The 22,501-nt window shown below is 34.8% G+C and overlaps 3 protein-coding genes across 3 annotated transcripts in view; 1 reads left to right on the top strand and 2 right to left on the bottom strand.

Annotated features, from left to right (window-relative positions):
• Positions 1–696: 696 nt before the first annotated feature.
• On the bottom strand, positions 697–5,583 carry LOC106874557 (large ribosomal subunit protein uL3). The gene is made up of 8 exons (XM_014922328.3): positions 5,443–5,583; positions 5,137–5,329; positions 4,043–4,211; positions 2,558–2,693; positions 2,128–2,314; positions 1,636–1,994; positions 1,103–1,222; positions 697–773 (listed from the first exon to the last, which is right to left on the bottom strand). Exons 1-8 carry the CDS (start codon positions 5,443–5,445, stop codon positions 732–734), a joined length of 1,209 nt encoding a protein of 402 aa, XP_014777814.1. The 5' UTR covers positions 5,446–5,583; the 3' UTR covers positions 697–731.
• On the top strand, positions 5,522–14,129 carry LOC106874559 (NADH dehydrogenase [ubiquinone] 1 beta subcomplex subunit 10). Its single transcript, XM_014922329.3, has 4 exons — positions 5,522–5,990; positions 8,906–9,047; positions 11,510–11,649; positions 13,867–14,129. Exons 1-4 carry the CDS (start codon positions 5,894–5,896, stop codon positions 13,977–13,979), a joined length of 492 nt encoding a protein of 163 aa, XP_014777815.1. The 5' UTR covers positions 5,522–5,893; the 3' UTR covers positions 13,980–14,129.
• A 4,365-nt stretch (positions 14,130–18,494) lies between these two features.
• The window catches only part of LOC106874556 (trace amine-associated receptor 2), a 9,198-nt gene continuing 5,191 nt past the window's right edge, over positions 18,495–22,501 (bottom strand). The window contains exon 2 of the mRNA XM_014922327.3: positions 18,495–20,444. Coding sequence (XP_014777813.1) covers positions 19,319–20,320 — 1,002 coding nt within the window. The 5' untranslated portion in view covers positions 20,321–20,444 and the 3' untranslated portion in view covers positions 18,495–19,318. The remainder of the gene's footprint in view (positions 20,445–22,501) is intronic.

Raw genomic sequence — 22,501 nt, 5'->3', positions numbered from 1 at the left:
GAAAACAATGGGAAAAGATTACTTCTGGAAGGTTTTGAGGCTTCCGTTGATTTGCTCCCCGCTTTTATACAAATCTCAATAAGTCTCACTGGACGGAAGACAAGACAATGACTTCTGCAGTCTCAAACATGAAATTTTCATTAATGAGAAAATTTGCTCCCTTACAATTTTTTTTTGCCATGTACCCCTCTCATGAGCTAGGTGACTCGCCAGTTTTGCTCCTTAGCTGTAACATTGTCATGTCCCTTTACATTTTTCATTTGCTTTCGAACACTGCTTAAGCTTCAATCCCATTGCATAAGTACCTTCCTTTTATGAACCCAAGCCTTGAGGGGTAGAAAAAGTTTCATGTCATGCACGTCTCCACCTTGAAAATTGCAAGACGGTTGTAAAAGAGAATCACTGTTCTATAAGCAATGTTTCCATTCTAATGAGAAAAAATAGCATTTACTTGAAAATATGAGGACTAATGACAGGAAGGACATCCAGTCAGAAAACTTGCCTCAACTTTCATCCAACTCATGAAAGCATGTAAAAGTACACATTAAGGCAATGCAGAGATCCTCAAATAGTTGTAACATTAAAATGTAGTAAAAGCAAAAGGCTGCTAAACCCCTCTGCAGATATAAAGAACTATAGGAAATAGTAACAGTTTATCATTTTCCGTAACAAAAGGAATAACAAAAAAAACATGTCTATGGTCACTTTTTTTATTATTGACTTTTCAAACACTATGTAGCTTCCTCCTTAAGACGATCCTTTTTGAGGGGACCCTGTAAAAGAAAATGTATTTTTGTAAGTATAATTTAAGATACTGTTCAGTTTGTATAATAAACAGTAAAATGAACATGTATCAGCCATTGGCGTCAGAGTAATGGTAAATATCACACTCTAAGCATTTAGACTGAGCTTTAATATTCGAGACTCACAGCACCAAGAAATTACCTACAAACATCTCAGTGACTCTTGAGCTCGGAAAACTAAAATATCAGACTGCATATTTAAATAATTCAAACAAGGAACTTTACACAAACATTCTCACATACAGACATGTCAACTTTAACCAGATTTCAATTCATCACAAAAACAATATAACACTTACCATAAAGTTTCTCTTCTCAGCCAATGTTTGGAAGCGACCATTTCCAAATTTACTGGCAGTGTCAATAAACTTCAATGTTATCTTCTCCAGAGCCTTACGCTTGAAGTGAGTCAGGAGAGACTAAAAAAAAAGGAACAAATTTTAAAAATGTTGACAAGTTTGGTTCCCAACCAGGTATTTTGGTTTCAATCCAACTGTGACACGTTCAAGTTTAACAATGAAGGGAAAAAATACTAGCAAAATATAGACTAAGCTACAACCTCCAGTATAAACGGTAAAGACCACATTGAAACATGACAAAGACATTCTTTCCATACACGTTCATGTTGAATCGTCCAATCGATGCCAGCATGGAAGAGACGTTGAAACAATTACTGTTTAATGGCAAGACCTTGGCAAGTATTTAGTGCATAAGCAAACTTGTGTTTACTAAGACTGATCATACGTAAGCAATTTCATATATCTAATAGTTTTCTATGTGATCTAATTTTGAGTAGAACATTTACAATTTTAATGGAATTCAGGATATTTACCTTACGCATAGTAAGAATCCTTTTTCTGGGTCCCATAACACAGCCTTTTAACATCAGGAAATCTTGATTCACTTTACCATAGTGGGGGAAGCCACCGACAGGAGTGATGGATTTGTCAGTTGGATCATATTCAGTAGCAGCGTTGTTCTTTACTACTTTACCATCATGGGTGTGAATACCACGACCAACACGATAGATTTTTTTGTTGATCTCAGTACGATGATGATAACCTTTCTGACCAGCTCTTGCTACAGAATACTGGACTCTGCTAGGATGCCAAGCACCAATACAAGCAACTTTTCGCAAACCTTTGTGAGTTTTCCTGGGCAGTTTTTTGGTATGCCAACGAGATGTAACACCTGAAAAGATAAATTGAAATTTCTCCTTGAGTATATTAGAAATTACGTATCAAGAAAGAAGCTCCCAAAGATACAAGTAGCAACACCCCATCCCCGCAACGTAAATACTAGTTTTCCAGTAGAACCTACTCACCTTTCATACCCTTGCCACGGGTCACACCAATTACATCAATTAATTCATCTTGCTGGAAGACATCAGCAATGGATATTGGCTTCTCCAAGTTGGCTCTAGCCCACTTCACCTTATCTTCAGTGGTGCCACCATTCAGCTGAATTTCACAAATATGTGCCTTCTTGGTACGCTTCCTGAGTTGGCGAATCTAAAATGTAGAAAATTTCTAGTTCTAAGCAAATGTGAAACATTTAACCATACCATAGTTGACTCGTTTCAAATAACTTTCCAATGTAAAATTACTTTTGTAATTAAGCTAGTTTTAAAATTAAAATGAAATTTTTTTTTATGTAGGATTTTAGTTTAGACTTTAATATCTAGGATGAAGAATTTCAAGTACATATTAGCTTTCAGTTATCAAACTGTTAAAATTGATATTTTGTGAACTCACCTGAGTATGGACGATAATCCTAATGGTGTTGCAATAACGGATCAGCTTTTGATAATCCTTTTCAATACTCTTCTTGCCAGCTGCATCTTGGTACTTCTTGGCGTATTTGGTATATGCCTTCCTCTTAGAGCGAGACCTTTAAAGTAGGATGGTAATAAGTAGCAAGCCTCATCACGTAAGAACAGTGAGCGGAGACTCGTTACATCAAGCAACTCAGCTCAGTCAAGCCAGCCGCAAAGTAAATGCTAAATACGTAAGGACAGTTCACACAACCTTTGTGCCAAACAATTAAGTAACTAGCATTGACTTCAAAGACCAGATGAGAGGAACTATACCATTGCTTATCTGCAGACTTGCTATGCATTTATGCGGTATAGTCCTACAAGAGAAACAGTCAGCACAATTTAAGACATGCATGTCAGATAAAATAAGTAATCCTTTATGGGAGATTTAAAAAATGTAAAAAATTAAAGGGAAAATAACAAGGGGAGTTAAGTCAACGTACACATAACCAAAAAGTGAACAAATGTCTTTCTCTGGTGAAAACATTCAATCTATCGCATCACAAAAAATTCATGAAGCTTGCTCTTGAAAATGAAGCTACACGAAACATTGGTTGCTTTCTCCAGTGTCGGCCGAGCTAAAGATCATGGACCGTACCCCCATTGCGATTTTTTGTTTTCTTTTTCACAGGAACACAGTATACCGAGGGCGGCGATTCCGAATCTGCATTTCAAAATTTAAATCCTCCTTCCTCCCACCTAAATTTTCTTTCAAAACTTTTTGGCGAAATACGTAAAAAAAAAAATACGAAACCTGAAAAAAAGTTCTGTAAAATTTCGATTAAAAAAAAACCCAACCGTCCCCTCCGACATCTGACAAGTGAAATTAAAGTGTTTTCTCTACTGCGTCATGCAGAACATATGGTTGAGGGTCTTTTGGAATTAAGAGAGGTATGTAAAAATTAGATTTCTTGCACACAACAAAATGTCATTAAAAAAATTCTCTTTTGGTAATTCGTATTTAAAAAGTTGATCCTCGGTTTCGCTTGTCAGATTTCCGGTTGGGGCTAGTTTAGTAACTCGTATTAAAATTTTGAAAACGTGTTTGTAGCATGTCAGGTTTTCTGTTTATATACTTTTTGCGTCTGCTATTTTATAATTCTATGCATGCGTGAAACATTGGTAGAGAAAACACTTTAATTTCACTTTTTGTCGCAGGGCGAAGGGGGGTGGGGGTGGGGTGAAAAATTGAGACTTTACAATTTTTTCAGAATCATAATCTCCCTATTTTTCTACGTATTTTGCCCCCAAATTTTTTTTAAATGAATATTTAAGAAATGGGGGAGGGGTGGATTTAAATTTACAAATGCAGATTCGGAATCTCCGCCAGCGACAAAAAACATTTAACTTCTCTTCAATTTTTCTTTACTTTTAAAAAATCCCATACTGAAGGATAACCTAAAATATAATGAACTTTACTTACCAGTTCTTATAGAAACGACGCCTGCACTCTTCTCCAAGATGTTCAGCAAAAATAGACTTGAAAGCACGTGGACCACGTGGAGTATCGATGTAGCCAGTAATTCCAATACAGACTACAGGTGGACATTCAATAATGGTGACACCTTCCAATACTTCTTTCTTATTCACCTCTGAAATGTCAAATTATTTTAATTGATCACCGAAACTAGATAGTGAGTTACGAATTAGTATCGATTGCTAAAATGAGTGGGTATAATATTAAAAACTGGTTTAAACACTAAAATTTCATTTTTTTTTAAATACCACCCCTCACACAGCAAATCCAACTTTAGGGCTAATGCAGTTTTACACCGGATTCCTCCGCTTTTGATGTCAGAGATAACGGAATAAGCAAACAAAAGTTTTGATTTTATTTACTTTAAAGAGATCATAACGAATTTACGAACATATGCAAATCGAAATTAAATACAAAAAACAATGAAATAATTTAATGTAAATTTTTGAAATAATTCTATGTAAAAAATAAGGAAAAAGAAAATTCAAAGCATCAAATGATGAGTATAATAAAATACACCATTTTATGAGATTTTTTGCATATTCGTAATTTCCGACATCTAAAACAGGGATCCGAAAAATATTTTCAAAAAAAAAAAAATGCATTTTTCAAGGACAGGTGCGAAACTGCATGGTAGGGTAGGGGGTTAATTTTTTTTTTCCTTGCATATTCGTAATCGACATCTAAAAGTTAATTTTGTTTTCGAAAAATTGCGTTTTTCAAGAAGTGCGAAACTGCACCTCCCCCCGTTCAGTTTTTTTGTCTGTATTTCATTTCTAACGTAAGGACAATCGTTTATATTTTCAACTAAATTTTTTTTAATTGTCAAAAGGGGAAAAAAAAAAAAAAATTTACATGCTGCGCGAAAAGAATTTAAATAGGAAATTATGAACACTTAATGAACTTAAGTAAAAAAAAGTGAAGTTTTTACTGTAAAACCATCCGACAGCACGTGGCAGAATGTCCGCCATCTTCACGTACGGCATCATACCAAGATAACATTAATTAAAATGCGACTAATTACTAAAAATATAACTTACTTGAGCCAGGTCTGTCAACTTCGCGAACGATATGAGTCATCCCAGCCTTATAACCCATAAAAGCGGTTAAGTGAACGGGCTTTTTGGGATCATCTTTTGGAAATGCCTTGATTTTCCCCTTATGACGTTGACTTCTTTTTTTGGGCAGAAAGCCCTTGGAGCCATGCCGTGGGGCAGAAAATTTACGATGAGACTGAAATGATTAAAAAAATATGCTCAACATAAAAACTGAAGGGTTTTAAGTAGTATTAATAAATCTGACGACATAATTTTTATAGTGAAGCAACCAGAGACTAGACTACGTACCATCACAGCAAGCGATCTGCAGAGAAAAGAATATGGAAGACTGGGTGGTGATTTATATAGTAGAAGGTAGCGCGCGCGCGAAGTTCACAACCCTACGAGAGTTTGATTTATGATTAAAATTTTAAATAATTTCTATTAACTGAAAATGTACACAATAGTATTTATAATAAAAATTATTCAAGAATATGTTAAAACTAAAAAATATGTGATTCTAAACTATAAAAATTATTTGTGAACAAGAATTAAGAGTCAAATTGAAAGACACTTTTTCGTATCAAATAAGTTTGTTTTTATTTTTAATTAATTCGTTAAATACAGTGAAAATGTAACTAAAAATTAACATGTAAAATTATAGTGCTTCTTAGTTTTAAATTACATAAATGCTCAAAATCTTGATAATGTTATTAGTTCGCTTTATTGTTTCACAACCTTGTCGTTCAGGGTTGGCAAAATGGTGGCAGACGACAACATTGACCGTGATCTTCCTTATAATAAATTTGTTTTCAGCATTTTTAAGATCATAGATAAACCAGTGACTGCTTTTAGAGGTAAGCTTTGTCACTTTATAACTAAATCTGTTTTATATTAACTGTCAAGCATTAACTTTATTTAAATACCTTTGCTTTGATTTTGCCCTTGAAGTTGAAAGAGTTAGGTATTTTTTTTTTAATCCGTGTTTTTAAAACTAGATTTATTTTGTTATGAGAAAAAGACTATTATTAAATAACTACATTTATTCTCTTTTCATTTTGCAATACTATTTTCCAACAAGGCATTTTTTTAATGCATGTCATTAATGTTAAGATTAAAGATAATAAAGTAAACGGTGGAATTATAAGGACAAACTTATTTTCTTAGTAATTTTGGTCTTACAGTCAGTATTTTTTTGATTCAGTTACACCTCTGCACGACCTATCTTAAATTTGTAAGGCGACTCTAGTTTAATTTTCTTTTGAGGTTTATTAACCTTATAATTCAAATTTTGGCAGTTTTGGAATATATCTGTCAATATCACCTTTAGTTTCTGTGATAAACCTGATTGAATAACATGGCCCTATCTCGTTCATTTTCAAATTCATCTTCAAAATAGTAGGGAGTAGTAATCTCAATGGATTTTATTATTATTATCAGACAAATGATAACACTGTTTTAGCCTCCAAACCAAGGTGAGGAGAACCTAAAAGTTTATTTTTATTTAACAATATTCCAAGTCAATTACAAGTTAAAACTGGAAATCCGACATCTTTAGATACTGCTGTCTGTCAGCATCAGTCTGTTGCCATGGTACTCTAGTTGAAGATTGCAGTTCCCCTATTTCATTCATCTTAAAAGAAATTCTAATAGAAAATCAAGTACTTTGATAACTTCTTCAAAATATAGACTCTTATATTTTTTTCTAACTAAAATGGATAAATATTTCTTTTGTGTAGTATTGTAAGTGCATCTGCCTAGCAAAAGAAAGTAACAGGGATGTATTCCAGTGTACATTTTGAAATATTATTTGAATACCTAAAAATTTGTTGACCAAAATTTTACTATTACTTGAGGTATGGTTTCTGAGAATGTGTTAGTTGTGTAGCAGCAACTGAGTGGTGATTATTTTTCTCTTTGCAACCATACATTATTGTAAAATTGTATGGTTTTTAAATTGTTTCCATTGTCTGTGATTAGCAGTTTAGCGTGTGGTAAACCTGATTGTGATGCCATAGTCTGTATCCATTCACCTGCGTTGTGCTGTTCTGTGGCCTAACTCTTACTAGTTCTGTGCAGCTCAGTGCTGTAAGAAGCAGGTGTAGTATGTAATTAAAGGTGTTTTGTTTGCCTGCAGTGCTACATTCATGTTCTTCATTATGCTTGTATAGACAACAGTAAGCAACCTGAAATCATTGTGATCACATGGAAATAAATCTCAACTTCTGTATAAAACATTAAGATGGAAGAAGATATTTTAGTACCAGTTGCAAGTTATTAATGCTTATCAACTTGAAACCATACTGCTTCTTGGTCAGTAGAAGAAAAGATCTATAATTCTTCAGACTTTAACCACCCTTATCATGATATCACAAAGCACACACACCTATATATATAGAAAGTCATACTAGATCAGTCATCTCTCTTTTAAATATACTCAAACTTCACCATTCTGTGCTGCCATCCAACACTTTCTTTTCTGAAAGACCTCTATTTCCAACCTTCACCTACTCTTGCATTTATCTCATCATCCAACTCTGCTGTTACCAATCATTCCATTCTCCATGACTTCACTCAAATAGCCTCTTTTTTCCCCATCATACTCTTGCTCTTTTCACCCACTCACCCTTACCTTTACCACTTCAGCCATTACCACTTACTTTCCTACCAACAATACCCCTAAATATATCTGCCTTCTCATCATACTCTTGACCCATTCACCTTCCCACCTATTCTCATCCCTCAGATGTCATGGTTTTCTCTCCTCCTCTTCAAATATCCATTTCTGGCATCATTCTTCCCTTTACTGTTCACACTATAAGGTGGTTGGGTAAATCAGCAGAGAAAGTATATGGTTATGAGGTCCCTCTAGTCCTGTCTCACAGATGACTGTTCAGCCTCTCAAGTGTTGGTGCCATAAGAAAATGCACCCAGTATACTATGTAAAGTGGTTGACATTTGGAAAAACATCTAGCCATACTAGCCATAAATACCAAGCCAGATGACATGTATGTACACCAAGACACCTTGACTTCGAAAGCAGTCGCTCCTAGTGGGAAGTAACTTGAACTGCAATGACCCAACCAACCTGTGCTAGCATAGAAAATGGACATAAAAAAATAATGATGATATTGTATTACTTAAATGAACACAATAGTAATGGATTAGTTAAAAATTGTTGGGAGTGTATGACCATCAATAAATGTTCTGAATATCTCCTTGCTGAACATATTTCCATCTGTATCTCTCTTAATACCATCACCATTCATGCCACCACTATGGGAGAACTTTTATGCAGTCACTGGACTTGCTTGAAACAGAAGCTGTCCCTCACATTCCACTCTATCATTTTTAAAACAAACAAATGACACACACAGTTTACTTGGATATAAAAGCAGGATGGTTCATTGGTGGAAGATCTGTGATGATATTTTTTTTTACTCAATGAGGGCATGTGATTAGAATGTCACAGGAAAGAATAGCGAGAGGGATTCTTCAAACTGAAAGAACTAAGGGTATACCAAGAACAAAATGGTTGGATGACATCTATAGTCCTAGTTGGTCACACTTGGGAATCCAGCCTGAAATTCTAATGACAGTTGTTTCTGATAAGACCCTATGGAGGAGTTGCCTGAGGACTCTGCCCCCGATGACCCTCCTAGAAATAATGAGCGGACCTGCAAGTAAGCAATATGAACAACAACATGGATTTTATCATACTCATCATTTGATACTTTGAATTTTCTTTTTTCTTATTTTTTTTTTTATTTAGAAAAAATTGTTGAGCCGCTTCAAAGTAGGAATAAACACTATTTTTATCACCGTCAATTCAGAAGAGTGCCAACCATCGACCAGTGTGAATTTGATGACGTAGCATGTGTGTTTGAAGCTGACCAACAGTTCAAACGAGACTGGTAGGTTAAAATTTTTTTTTCTGTTGCTTAACATCTTTTAAAGCTGTCTGGGTTTTGTATGTTATTTAGAAGGTTCTGAGTTATGTAGAGAGAGAAAATGATAGCATCTTTTGTCCTACCTTACATGTCATTTCATTTGCTATATTTTCTTCTAATCAATTTCAGTTTCTCTAATTTCAATGTATATGCATATCTTCTAACAGTGCTTGAACTTGGAGTGTTTATATTCAATACTATTGTGTGTGTGTGTGTGTGTGTGTGTGTGTGTGTGTGTGTGTGTGTGTGATGTTATCTAGGCCCTTGTTAAGCCTTGATTCAGGAAACCCGTGATCAAAGGCTTTTTTTAGCTGTGACCACTCCATGTCTCTCTTTTTCTTTTTTTTTTCCTTTTTTCAGACACAGTGTATCTAAGATCACAATATCCAATGTACCATTTTTAAGGTAGTAGAGTTTGAATTTAAAAGAGAATAGGCTGCTATTCGTAACAGATCATTTAGACACATAGAGATTCTGAAGTATGTATATTTACTCTATAGCAAGTTAAGGTTATTCCTAACTTTAACACCTAACATAAAACCACCTCCCTCTCTTCTACAATCCTACTCAGTCAAGCTGGATCTTGTGAGTTACATGGTAACTTCAATAGTGCTGGTTCCACAAACTAAAACACCCAATACTCTCTGTTAAGTGGATGACATTTGTAAAGGCATTCAGCTCTAGAAACCATTCCAAAGCAGATGTTGGAACACAATGCATTCCTCTGAATTAGTAGAGCCTGTCAAACTCTCCAGCTCATTCCAGCATAGAAGATAGACATTAGAAGATGGTGATGATGATGATTTCTTGTATAGTTGAGACAAGGGAAGGAAATGCTAATCAAAATATACTGCAGATAGAGGTTTCTATTTTTTTTTTATAGAAATACTGATCATTTACTTGTTCTAAGATCATTTCCCAGTATCAGGGTCTTGTCCATTCTTACAATGGCTTCTTCTTGGTCAGCTTCTTCAATTACTCTAGAGCAGTGTTTCCATTGACATTCCAATACTTTTTGCTCTTCGTTCGTAATGTCTGTTTTATATATAGTGTGCTGGAATGTTGAAATTTGTTGATCTTTTCAGACACATTATGTATTCCCCAAGTGTTTATTTCTGTTCATTATTTTTATTTAACAATATTCCAAGTCAATTACAGGTTAAAACTGGAAATCCGACAACATCTTTAGATACTGCTGTCAGTCAGCATCAATCTGTTGCCATGGTACTCTAGTTGAAGATTGCAGTTCCCCTATTTCATTCATCTTAAAAGAAATTCTAATTGAAAATCAAGTACTTTGATAACTTCTTCAAAATATAGACTCTTGTATTTTTTCTAACTAAAATGGATAAATATTTCTTTTGTGTAGTATTGTAAGTGCATCTGCCTAGCAGAAGAAAGTAACAGGGATGTGTTCCAGTTTACCATTTTGAAATATTACTTGAAGACCTAAGTGATGGATTTGCATAATTATTCTTTTGGAAGAACTGCTAACATTTTCCACAAATTCCTAGTATCTTTCATAAGATTTGTTGTATCAGTTTATTCCAAAAGTTTTATTTCATTTTTCATGAGGTTTTTGTAGTGATAAATTTATTATTTTGGGGGTTAGTTGGTTCAGAATTTCCTTGAATCTTTGTCAATAATGTTTTCCTTTTTGTTTGTAACTTCTCCTCCCTAAAACAAGGGTTTTTATTTTGTCGGTGATTTGTACCCTATTTTTTTTTTTTTTTTTTGGAAGGGGAGTTTCCAATTGTCAATATATCTAATATTATTGTTATATCATCTTCCATTGTATGTTGACTTGTTTTTAATACTTATACTGTTTTCTTTGGTTTGACCATCTTATTGTGGTCTGTTCTTCCATTGTTATTGTTTGGAAGTATGTAAAATAATTGAACAAGACAAAACCAAAAAGTTCCAAAATGGAAAGAAATTGAAGGTTAATGCAAATATGAACTACAAAACAAAAAATATCATTTACTGCATACATGCCTACAAGGTAGGGAGAATTATATTGGTCAAACGGGAACAAAATTAGTAAACTGGGTGAGGGTACATGAACAACAAATAAGATTCATCTGCAAGAAATGTTCCATAAATAGAAAATTCAAAATCTTCTCTATTTACCAATTAAAGGAAGAAAAAAGTTATAACAAGCTTTCACAATATGAAATCTTTCTAAAAGATTTGTATTATTCTTTTCTCTTTCTAAGATTTTTTAAATATAATTAATAATTTTATATTTTAAGAAAATCCTTTAAATATTGTGACCATATCAAGAATCCTTTCTAAAAACTTATATATAGTTCTACAAGGTTTATCTTCAGAGACAATACTTCAATACTCTTGAAAATTTAAAGATGATCAACTCTGTATATACTTTAATTTTTTTGTTTTTATTAAAAAAAATTTTTAACTTTTAGGAGCGTTGATTCAAATATCTTGAAGATTCTTCGTAAACGAAAGATGGAATGCATTATGTATGAAGGTGCTAATGCTCCACAAAAATGCAAAAAGGTTACTGATGATTATGAAAATGCTACTACTAACTATTTCATAAAATGTAAGTTTAAATTTCTATTACCAAATTATTTCTGTCCAATAGGTATTTATTTCATTTTACTTATTGATACAGAAATTGCTTTTTAGTTTGTTTTTGAGCTGAAAATAATTAATTGGCTGACTATTAGTAGCAGAAGTTCTACTTAAAAATAATATATCATCATCATAATTGTTTTAACATCTACTTTTTCATGCTTGCAAGGGTCAAATGAGAGTATGTTGTGATAGTTTTCTATGGCTAGAAGCCAACCCTGTCACCAACCCACACATTTTCCAAATGGGGTAATGTTCTTCCAGCTTGGACATGCTTTTGTACAAGCAAATGATACTGTTAGTGAAGCCATCATTTATAAGCCAGCAAGCTAAAGATGTGTAGACACAAGGAACTATGAAATAACTCATATACATATGCTCACACACATACATATATGATGTGTCTGTATGTGTGTGTATACACACATATGATGCGCGTCTTTCAATTCCATTTGGCCAAACTCACTCATATGACTTAGGTTGGCCTTGGGCTATTGTCAAAGACACTTGCCCAAGATACCATACAGTGGGACCAAATCCAAAACAACATGATTTCTTAATGCCACAGCCATCCTACATCATAATATAGAGCTTGAAATAGTGTTAGCATAATTTCTAATGTTTAATGGCAGTGAAAATATTTCAAATGACTGCTTACATAGTGGCCACAAAAGTATTTCTTTTTGGTTTGAAAGATATATTATATGAAGCATTTATTGATATGTGTAGTGATTGATAATGAACTGAATGTGTTGTGTGTGTCATTGGTTACCCCCCCAAAAAACTCTGCCCACTTTCTACTGTTGTCGCCTACTCTTTCTTAACTTCTTTACTTATCATCCCTCATCACCCACTAACTAATTCTCCATCTTCAACCATCTCTCACCCTCTTGTACATTTTTGCAGCCTCTATCCACCCACTTTATATATTGAGGGTGCTCTCATATACCTCATCACTACTATATTTATTTATTTCCTGCTCTACCCTAACCAAAACCCTCTCTTCTATAATGTGAGTAGCTGTGTAGCTCTTCTACAGCAAGAAACCTGTTTTGTTATAGCTCCTCTTAGACTTCAATCCCTCATCCCATAGCATAAAGCTGCCTCCTTCTGTACTATGATCCCACCCAGTCAGTGAGATCTTAGTCTTGCAGGCTGTATGACAACCTCATTTATGCTGGTGACATGAAAAAAGCAGCCTTGTATAAAAATTATAATCTCAAAATTGTTGCTACATGAAATGGTTTGGTACTGTCTCTACATTATTGTACATCAATGTTAAAATTATTTGTTGAAAGTAGTACTGACATAGCAGTGGGGTTGAGAATTTCACTTTGCAACAATGTGGTTACAAGTCCACTGTGAAGCATTTGGGTCAGTGACTTTGACTATAGCCCAGGTCAACCACTTTTGAGTGGATTTGATTAGATAGAAAATGAAAGAAGCCTGTTATGTGTGTTTGTGCTAGTACACTTGCATGCGTCTGTATGTGTTTACATTTGTGCTTCTTTGAATATCACTGAGCTACAAGCAGTGAATATAATTATTATTTCCCCTATCAAGAAATTGTCTACTGGTTTTGTTTCTTTGAAGACTTTTATAGAATGAGATACCTTATGTGAAAAACGAGTAAAGGTTAGTGACAGGAAGGGCACCAGGCTGTAAAACAGTACCTCAATAATATATTCAACTAGAAAACAGACATAAAAACAAATAAATATAGTGAATCTATGATCAATAGTCTGGCAAATATGGAGAAGGTCTAATGAAATGTAGACATGCCTGGAGTTGTGCCCATAGTTACCAAGATTAGTTTATCCAATTTTAGTCATTGAACTATTGATTTCTTCTTATTGCATAATTATTATTAATTAATTACATATTATTTTTTCATATTCATATTATGTCTGAAGATCCTAACCAGAATGAATTTAACCCTTTTGTTACAGTTAATTTTGAAAATAATGAAGTATTTAGTAAAATAAATTTGTCGTTATTAAACTGGTGTTTGGAACATAAATTAACATGGAATTTTGATAGAAGGTTTTAATTTAGATCACTTCAAAACAGCAATTTTTTATCATACAACCAGAGTGGTTCTGAGCAAGTTAGTATTAAAAAGGTTTAAATTATTTGTTGTTGAATTTTGAGTTAATATATAATCACATATGTTGTACTCCAACAGATGGTGAACTTGGAGCTGCAGCTTCTGTTGTTGATGCCTACATGAAACAGAAACATCGCATAATCTGGGAAAGAAGACAAGAAATACAAGGCACCGGTAAACGATTACGCTGAAAACTTGCAGGAAATGTCTGTAATTCTTAGGCTTCTTTTATTTTTTCCAAATTTAAAAGTATTAGAAAACAAATAAAATATAAGAACTATTTTATGCTCTTTGTTTTATTTCATTTTTAGAGTGTTTTTAATAAAGTTATTTAAAATAGATTCTTGTTGTTGTTATTGAACTGCTTCAAATCTAGGTATAACTAAATACTGAAAGCTAACTTACATATTCATTAATCAAATAATTAAATTTTCTGGTCCTGTATTTCAATTTAAATGATTGCTTATCATCGTCAATGTACATCCACAGAAAGATGGCATACTTAGATGGATTTGGCTATTTAACATTCTCTTCCCCTGGGAGCTCCTCTATGCTGATGACCTTGCACTAATTGCGGAGTCACTATCAGAACTAGAGGAGAAGTTTCAGGTGTGGAAGCAAGGACTAGAATCGAAGGGCCTTAGAGTCAACCTAGCTAAAACCAAAATCCTAATAAGTAGGAAGGTAGATAAAACACAAACCCCTTCAGGTAGATGGCCCTGCTCAGTATGTAGAAAATGAGTAGGTAGTAACTCTATAAGATGTACCCGGTGCAAGCTATGGACACATAAGAGGTGCAGCAATATCAAAGGCAGGTTAACTAGGCAGTTATTTTTTGTATGTGGCAGATGTTCAGGTGCAATAAACACTGTTAACAAACAGGAAACAACTTCCATCTCATTCCAGGGAGAAAAACTAGAGGTAGTTGATAGCTTCCGCTATCTGGGTGACCAAGTGAGTATTGGGGGTGGGTGCGCTGAAAGTGTAGCTGCTAGAATAAGAATAGCCTGGGCCAAGTTTAGAGAGCTCTTACCTCTAAGACCTTCGAACATTGGGCCTCACCGAGGCGATGACTACTGACCGAGACCTTTGGAAATGGGCTGTGCGTGAGAAGACTCGGCAAGCCAAATGAGACCAAGTGAGATCGTTGCCAGTGCCCCTGGACTGGCTCTTGTGCGGGTGGCACATAAAATACACCATTTTGAGTGTGGCCGTTGCCAGTACCGCCTGACTGGCCTTCGTAGGATTTTCGAGCGAGGTCGTTGCCAGTGCCCCTGGACTGGCTCTTGTGCGGGTGGCACATAAAAAACACCATTTTGAGCGTGGCCGTTGCCAGTACTGCCTGAAAGGCCTTCGTGCGGGTGACACGTAAAAGCACCCACTACACTCTGTGAGTGGTTGGTGTTAGGAATGGCATCCAGCTGTAGAAACTCTGCCAAATTAGATTGGAGCCTGGTGTTGCCATCCGGTTTCACCAGTCCTCAGTCAAATCGTCCAACCCATGCTAGCATGGAAAGCGGACTTTAAACGATGATGATATTTTGTTTGAATTATATTTACCTTTTAAAGCTTTTTTATTCCTTTCTTTACAAACAATATTAAAGCTATTTGACATAAATCTATTAACTTTATCTCTGATAATCTGCTAGTTATTACTACTGAAATGCAAAAGTATCATAGTATATGTTAATGTGTGGGTGATACAAAAAAAAGCACCAAGTACATTATGTAAAGTGGTTAGTGTTAGGCAGGCGTCAAGCCATAGAAACCATACAAAAGCAATCATTGGAGCATGGTGCTGTCATTAGGTCCATTGGATCCTGTCAAGCTGTTCAATTCATGCCAGCATGAAACATGGACGTTAAATGATAATGATAATATTTTGCATTTAATCTATGTGCTTGATACAATCACTTGCTGGGTCACACCCAGTGACCTAGCACATGAGACGGTTCAAAGATGTTTAGACATAATTGAAAATGGGTGATGGTGGAGGCAGTACAGAAAACATTCATACGATACAACATAACATTTAATTTGATAGGGTTTTCCCAAGGATGTGGGCAGTATTTGTCAGCACAATCTTTTGGATTTCTTAGGATGCTATTTAGATGTTTCTGACATCCTACAGTAATAGGGACAATTTTCACTTTAAGATGCCACCTCTTTTGAATCTCAAATTTGAGGTCCTTATATTTTATGAGCTTGTCAGATTCCCTTGCTTATATATTTTCCAATGCAAATATTGTTCTACCCTACCCTATTGTGGCAATTTTTATATTCCTTTGGTGTTAGTGCAGGACACCCCAAAACAAGATGGTCTATTGATTCATCAAATTTGTTGCAAAATCTGCATTTTGGGTCTGCACTGTTTTGTAAGAATATCTATCTGGTTTATTATTATTACTAGCTGGCCCCATGCCATCAAAAATGATGGCTAATTGTAGTATTTTATATATAAATAAGGACAAAAGATAGAATATGGATGGTAATTCAAACTAATACACTTCTCAATGTTATCTTAGTGGTTGTATTTTGAGATTTGACATCAATCATCATTTGTTACTGAAAGAACACTGGTTCACATATATAAACGTTCACATACTTTCCTTATATACACACACACATACTCACACAGAGTAGAAATGCTGTTTGAGTTTTTTTTTTTCACCATAGAATTTCCATCATCCCACTACCAAGTTTGCCATCACCCCTTCCTTTCTCGTTCTGACAATGTGACAGGGAAAAACACAAGAGTATTATTATAGTAGAATATTAGGACTGTGAGCTGATAGAATTGAGCATGTCAGACAAAATGCTTAGCAATGTTTCTTCTGGCTTTACATTTTGGATTCATATTCTGTCAAGATCAACTTCTGCTTTTCATCCTTTCAGGATGGACAGAATAAATACAGGGGTTGATAAAATCCCCACAACTTCAGGCTTTGTGCCTAAGTAGTGGAAAGGATTATTATTATCTTGGCATTTGTCAGTAAATGTAGACAGTATTGAACACTATTGAACTGAAATGAGAACATAATTGGACAAAACTAATATTGATGATACACTCTCTCACTCAGAGTGAAAGGCAGACTGTATGACGCATGTGTACAAACAGCCATGCTACATGGCAGTGAAACATGGGCCATGACTGCTGAGGACATGTGTAAGCTCGCAAGGAATGAAGCCAGTATGCTCCGATGGATGAGTAATGTCAGTGTGCATATCCGACAGACTGTAAGTATCTTGAGAGAAAAGTTGAACATAAGAAGCATCAGTTGTGGTGTGCAAGAGAGATGATTGCGCTGGTATGGACATGTGGCGAGAATGGATGAGGATAGCTGCGTGAAAAAGTGCCACACCCTAACAGATGAGGGAACCCGTGGAAGAGGCAGGCCTAGGAAGACCTGGGATGAGGTGGTGAAGCACAGCCTCTGAACATTAGGTCTCACCAAGGCAATGACTTGTGACCGTGACCTTTGGAAATATGTTGTGCATGAGAAGACCCTGCAAGCCAAGTGAGACCAAAATCCAAGGCCTCTGCCAGGGATGTAACCAGCCCACTTACGCATAACATTCCTTCATTGGACACTAAACTCCGCTTGCGAAGACATGGTGAGGCAAGTGAAATCGGAATCGAACTAAATTTGTAGGAACACTAAACTCGGCTTGCAAAGACCTGTTGGGGCAAGCGAAAGCGAAATTGTGATGGCACCTGTACCAGTGGAGCATTAAGAGCACTGTCCGAGCGCGATCGTTGCCAGAGCAGCTATCTGGCTTCTGTGCTGGTGGCACGTAAATAGCACCAGCGTGATCATTATCAACGTCTCCTTCCTGGCAATTGTGCCAGTGGCACGTGAATAGACATTTGAGCGAGATCGTTGCCAGTGCCGATGGACTGGCCCCTATGCAGGTGACACGTAAAATACACCATTTCAAGCATGGCCGTTGATCATTACCAACGTCGCCTCCCTGGCACTTGTGCCAGTGGCACGTAAAGGGACATTCGAGCAAGATCATTGCCAGTGCCGATGGACTGGCTCCTGTGTAGGTAGCACGTAAAATACACCATTTCGAGCGTGGCCGTTGCCAGTACCGCCTGACTAGCCCTCGTGCCGTTGGCACATAAAAGCACCCACTACACTCTCGGAGTGGTTGGCGTTAGGAAGGGCATCCAGCTGTAGAAACTCTGCCAAATCAGATTGGAGCCTAGTGTCGCCTCCTGGTCCACCAGTCCTCAGTCAAATCGTTCAACGTTAAATGACGACGATGATGATGACGACTATGTATTTACCTGCTACACTGAAGTCCATACTAGAGATCATTCACTTACGAAGAGGTTAATTTACCAGATGATAAATACACTTGAAGGCATGTGGCTAATTGGTTAGGGTATTTGACACACAATCATAAAGACATGAGTTAGAAAACCAGTGGTATGTTGTGTCCTTTGAGTAAAATACTTTACTTCACATTGCTCCAGTTCACTCAGCTGGTAAAAATGAGTAGTACTTGTAATTCAAAGGACTAGCTTTGTAACGCTGAATCTCCCTGAGAACTATGTTAAGGGTGTATGTGTCTGGAGTGCTCAGCCACTTGCACTTTAATTTCACAAGCAGGCTATTCCATTGATTGGATCAACTGGAACCCTCGTTGTCATAACTAACGAAGTACTACTTTAAATAAATACACTCAGAGGCTTTGTTAGTACTCACTGATGTTCTTTTTTTAATTTTATTTACATTTTTTTTTTTGTACATCATTTGGTAGATAGGATTAATAACTTGAATGGATGTGGATTAATTGATGAATTAATGGTTGAATTGAAAACATATATGAGAGGTGAAATGTAAAGGAATGAAGAAGAAAAAATTAAAGAAAACTAGAGGGTATTCCCCAGTCTGTTTGGTATCAAGCAAAAGGGTGAAAAACTTATACAAACTGAGCATTTTAATTACAAGGATGTATGTAATAGAAATGTTTTCAGATCTTTATATTTCATAAATATATAAATTTCTTTTTCCTCATCAGATTTTCTGATCATCTTCATCACTATCGTATTTTTTTTTCATTTTTCTTTATGCAAGTTTCTCAAATTCACAATACAGCAACTTTTATAAATATATATGTATATGTGTGTGTGTATATATATATATATATATATATATATATATATATATATATATATATATATATCAATCCTGCATTATTTCTTTTGTGAAACCCAATATTTTCTGAACTTCATTGCTTTTTCTAGGACTTCTTCAGTTTTCTTCTGTTGTGTGTCGAGAGCTGGTTGTCTTGATGATTCTGAATGAGTTTCTTTTGAAAAGTGTGAGTATTTGTTTGAGTTCTTAGGATTTGATGACATCTTTATCATCAATTTCTATCACAGTACTGGCAAAGTCATATAGATAGATATAAATGTCTGGGTGGGTGTATATTATAAGTTGTTCATTAGTCAGAAAAAAGCACAATATAATTAACAGAGGTGTGTTTTTTTCTATATCAGCAAACCATATATAATGTGTTACTGCAAATTTCCATTGTATGTAGATATTTTTATGAAGTCTGCATGAGGTAAGCTTTGCTGCTTCTTAACAAATATATTTCTTTTCTTCAGATGAAACATGTCTCGGTATGCTTTATGAAAACCTTTGTTCAAAAAGACATAAGTTACAGGGTTAGTTATAGAAGTTGTAAGTCCCAATAATGTGAATCCTCTACCAAATATCAGGAGAGCATTATTGTTAAACCACAACATTTGTATTAAAACAACCGTGAAAAACGGTGTCCATAAAAAGCAGAAAAGGCAAACCACTATTCCATACAAAAGAAGTGATCTTGAATTCTTGAATTTTTTCCTAGTTGGGCCAGGAGTAATGCCATTATCAGGTTTCATAATGCCTTTCTGTATTCTCTTAGCAATTGCAAATACTTTTAAATAAAGGATTATAACAATGATGCTGATGAAAAAAAACTGCACAACTAAAATAATCATATAACCAACAGGAAATACAATGTTAAGATTGCAGGCACTGTGACCATCCCAGTAATTCCAGTAAATTGGCACAAATCCAAGAGCAGAACTGTAAAGCCAAAGCAATCCAGAAATGATAAAAACTTTTTTGGTAGACATTAGTGAACTGTAATGGAGGGGATGAACCACAGATAAATATCGATCCAGTGTGATAGCCAACACATGTGTCTGTGATGTACCACAAGGAAGCAAGTAGGAGATATAGCGCCAGAGGCAAGCATATTTTTGCTTTGTTAAGAATGGATGTACGTAGGACACTGTGTGGTAAGGCAGAGATAAAGCCAGCATGATGTCAGTTAATGCCAATGTTAAAACAAAGTGATTTGTAGGAGTGCGTAGGTGTTGGTATCTTATAATAGATATTACCACAGTTCCATTTCCAAACAATATAACAACCATGATCAAGACAGAAAAGACAGCCATTGTGTCTTGCCTTTCCCATAATGCATTAACATCTAAAGTTTCAGTGATGTTAAGATCATTCTGTAGCATTTTTGATAAAGCAAAAATGTATTTAGGCGTATTCAAAATATCTGTTGATTTCTATCAGAATTGGTATGGAAGATTTTCTGCAAGTTTTCTTGATTTTAGAACTCCAAGACACATATTGATATTTCTGTTTGAAATAAAGAGAGAAAAAAAATGGAAATCAAATTAGTTTTTTTTAAATGACATAATATACATTAATAATGTTTTTCCTAGCAGATAGGTTATTGGTTTTTTTATTGTTCATATTTAATCTGTTGTAACAATAGAATAATGCAGAATTCAGGGAAAGTGGGATTAGTTGTGATTTCAAATGCTGTACCTACATTATTACATAGCAAAAATCCATCTGCTAAAGGATATATACATGCATGCATCTATCTATCTATCAATGTGTATGTATGTTTGTATATATATATATATATATATATATGTGTGTGTGTGTGTGTATAGATGAATTAAGAAATGGAGTTAAATGCAAGTGTCATTCAAATCTTAATACTTCCAACATAAGTTTCAAAGAAAACATTGATATTATTCCAGAGGGAAAAAATTGTTGTAAAACAATGCAATCATCACATCAGGGAAAAAAAAAAACAGAAACAAAACACATCAATAAACCATTTAACTGAATGCATATATATATATATATATATATAAATATATATATATATCACTGGTAACGATCACGCTCAAATGGTGCTATTTACGTGCCACCAGCACGGAAGCCAGACAGCTGCTCTGGCAACGATCACGCTTGGACAGTGCTGTTAGCGCTCCACTGGTACAGGTGCCATCATGATTTCGCTTTCGCTTGTCCCAACAGGTCTTCGCAAGCCGAGTTTAGTGTCCAATATATATATATATATATATATATATATATGTATATGTATGTATAAACTTACTTGGAAAAAGATGCTTGGTGTTCAATTACATAATAATATAAATATATATATAATATCATATATATATTTATAATATAAATAAATATATATATTTATATATATATATACATATATATATATTGGGTTGGCAACTAAGTTCCACCGTTGTTTCAAATTTTGGAATTTATTGCGTTTTTAAATTTTGGAATCTATTTTTTTTTTAAGAATTGTATTTTTGAATCATTTTGGAATCTATATTGTTTTTTTGTTTTTTTTTCTAGTTAATTTTAGTTAATTTCTGTTTATTTTCAGATCATAAAAATGCAATGTCAAGTTAAGAAAAAAGCAGCCAGGATAGACATATTGTTGAGAACAAAGGATTTCGTTGGAAGTCTTATCTCTATTCCAGCTCCTGGTGGCCTAGAAGAGGTTAGAAGGGTCAAGTGGCAAAGACATTATTCTGCTTAGCGAAGGCATCTGGGAAATGTATAACTGCTGTCATTCACAGAAAAACTATTGTTTTACCATGAGAAAAGCGCTGTTGAAGTGTTAAGTAAAATTTGGCAATTGAAGATCGAATCCATGCTACGCCTGCATGAAGTCTCTACAAATATGTTGTGGAATAAAAAATTCATCTACTGTCATGGAAAAAGTGTAACTGTAAAAATTCAGAATTATCAGAGTAATGGGCATTAAAAAAAGTATGTATGTATAGAAATGTATGAATGAAGTCTTTAAGGTTTAAGATTCAAATCAAGGAAGTGCAATAATAATGTTTAGCAGTTCAAAACTGAGTAGTGAAATGCAGAATTAGGTCGGCTGATCGTGGGAATCAAATACTGATCGTTTCACTAAAAACTGCAGGTGATATGGGTTATTTCTCTTAGGTTGTTTAAATAAAGTATTAGTAATATGTAGTAGAAGGATCCATTGGAGGGGCCTTATTATCGATTTTTGTCAACAGCCTAAGTATGTCACAAGGTTTCCAGACATAAGTTCTACTCATGTGTCAAATAAAGTATAAAAGTGATATTGTCTGCAAAAATTAGAAATTGAACACACAAAAAATCAATATTCAAAGTAATCGAACATAAACAATGAAACCTGTAAAATATTTCTAAATTCGATGGCTCAATTAGTTTCATGAAAATGTTGTATGAACTGTAAATCAGCAATAAATATTATGATTCGTAAAATAAGTATAAGTGATACAACTGAATGTGGTGTGGAAGTTTGGTTTCATTTTTTAAGAATTTTAAGCATTCAAAGTATGAGTTCATTGTATTGGGACACACTTATTAAA

Source organism: Octopus bimaculoides, chromosome 7 (genome assembly GCF_046866305.1).
Source record: "Octopus bimaculoides isolate indiv1 chromosome 7, ASM4686630v1, whole genome shotgun sequence".
NCBI lineage: Eukaryota > Metazoa > Mollusca > Cephalopoda > Octopoda > Octopodidae > Octopus > Octopus bimaculoides.
Note: the sequence above shows the minus strand (reverse complement) of the source record. Positions and strands in the feature narration are given on the sequence as shown.

Coding starts and splice junctions, on each gene's coding strand:
- LOC106874559 (XM_014922329.3), top strand. CDS start 5,894: ATGGTGGCAGACGACAACATTGACCGTGATCTTCCTTATAATAAATTT. Junction 5,991..8,905: donor ACCAGTGACTGCTTTTAGAG/GTAAGCTTTGTC, acceptor TTTTTTATTTAG/AAAAAATTGTTGAGCCGCTT. Junction 9,048..11,509: donor CAACAGTTCAAACGAGACTG/GTAGGTTAAAAT, acceptor TTTAACTTTTAG/GAGCGTTGATTCAAATATCT.
- LOC106874557 (XM_014922328.3), bottom strand. Junction 4,212..5,136: donor AGTTGACAGACCTGGCTCAA/GTAAGTTATATT, acceptor TTGACATTTCAG/AGGTGAATAAGAAAGAAGTA. Junction 1,223..1,635: donor GGATTCTTACTATGCGTAAG/GTAAATATCCTG, acceptor CTTTTTTTTTAG/TCTCTCCTGACTCACTTCAA.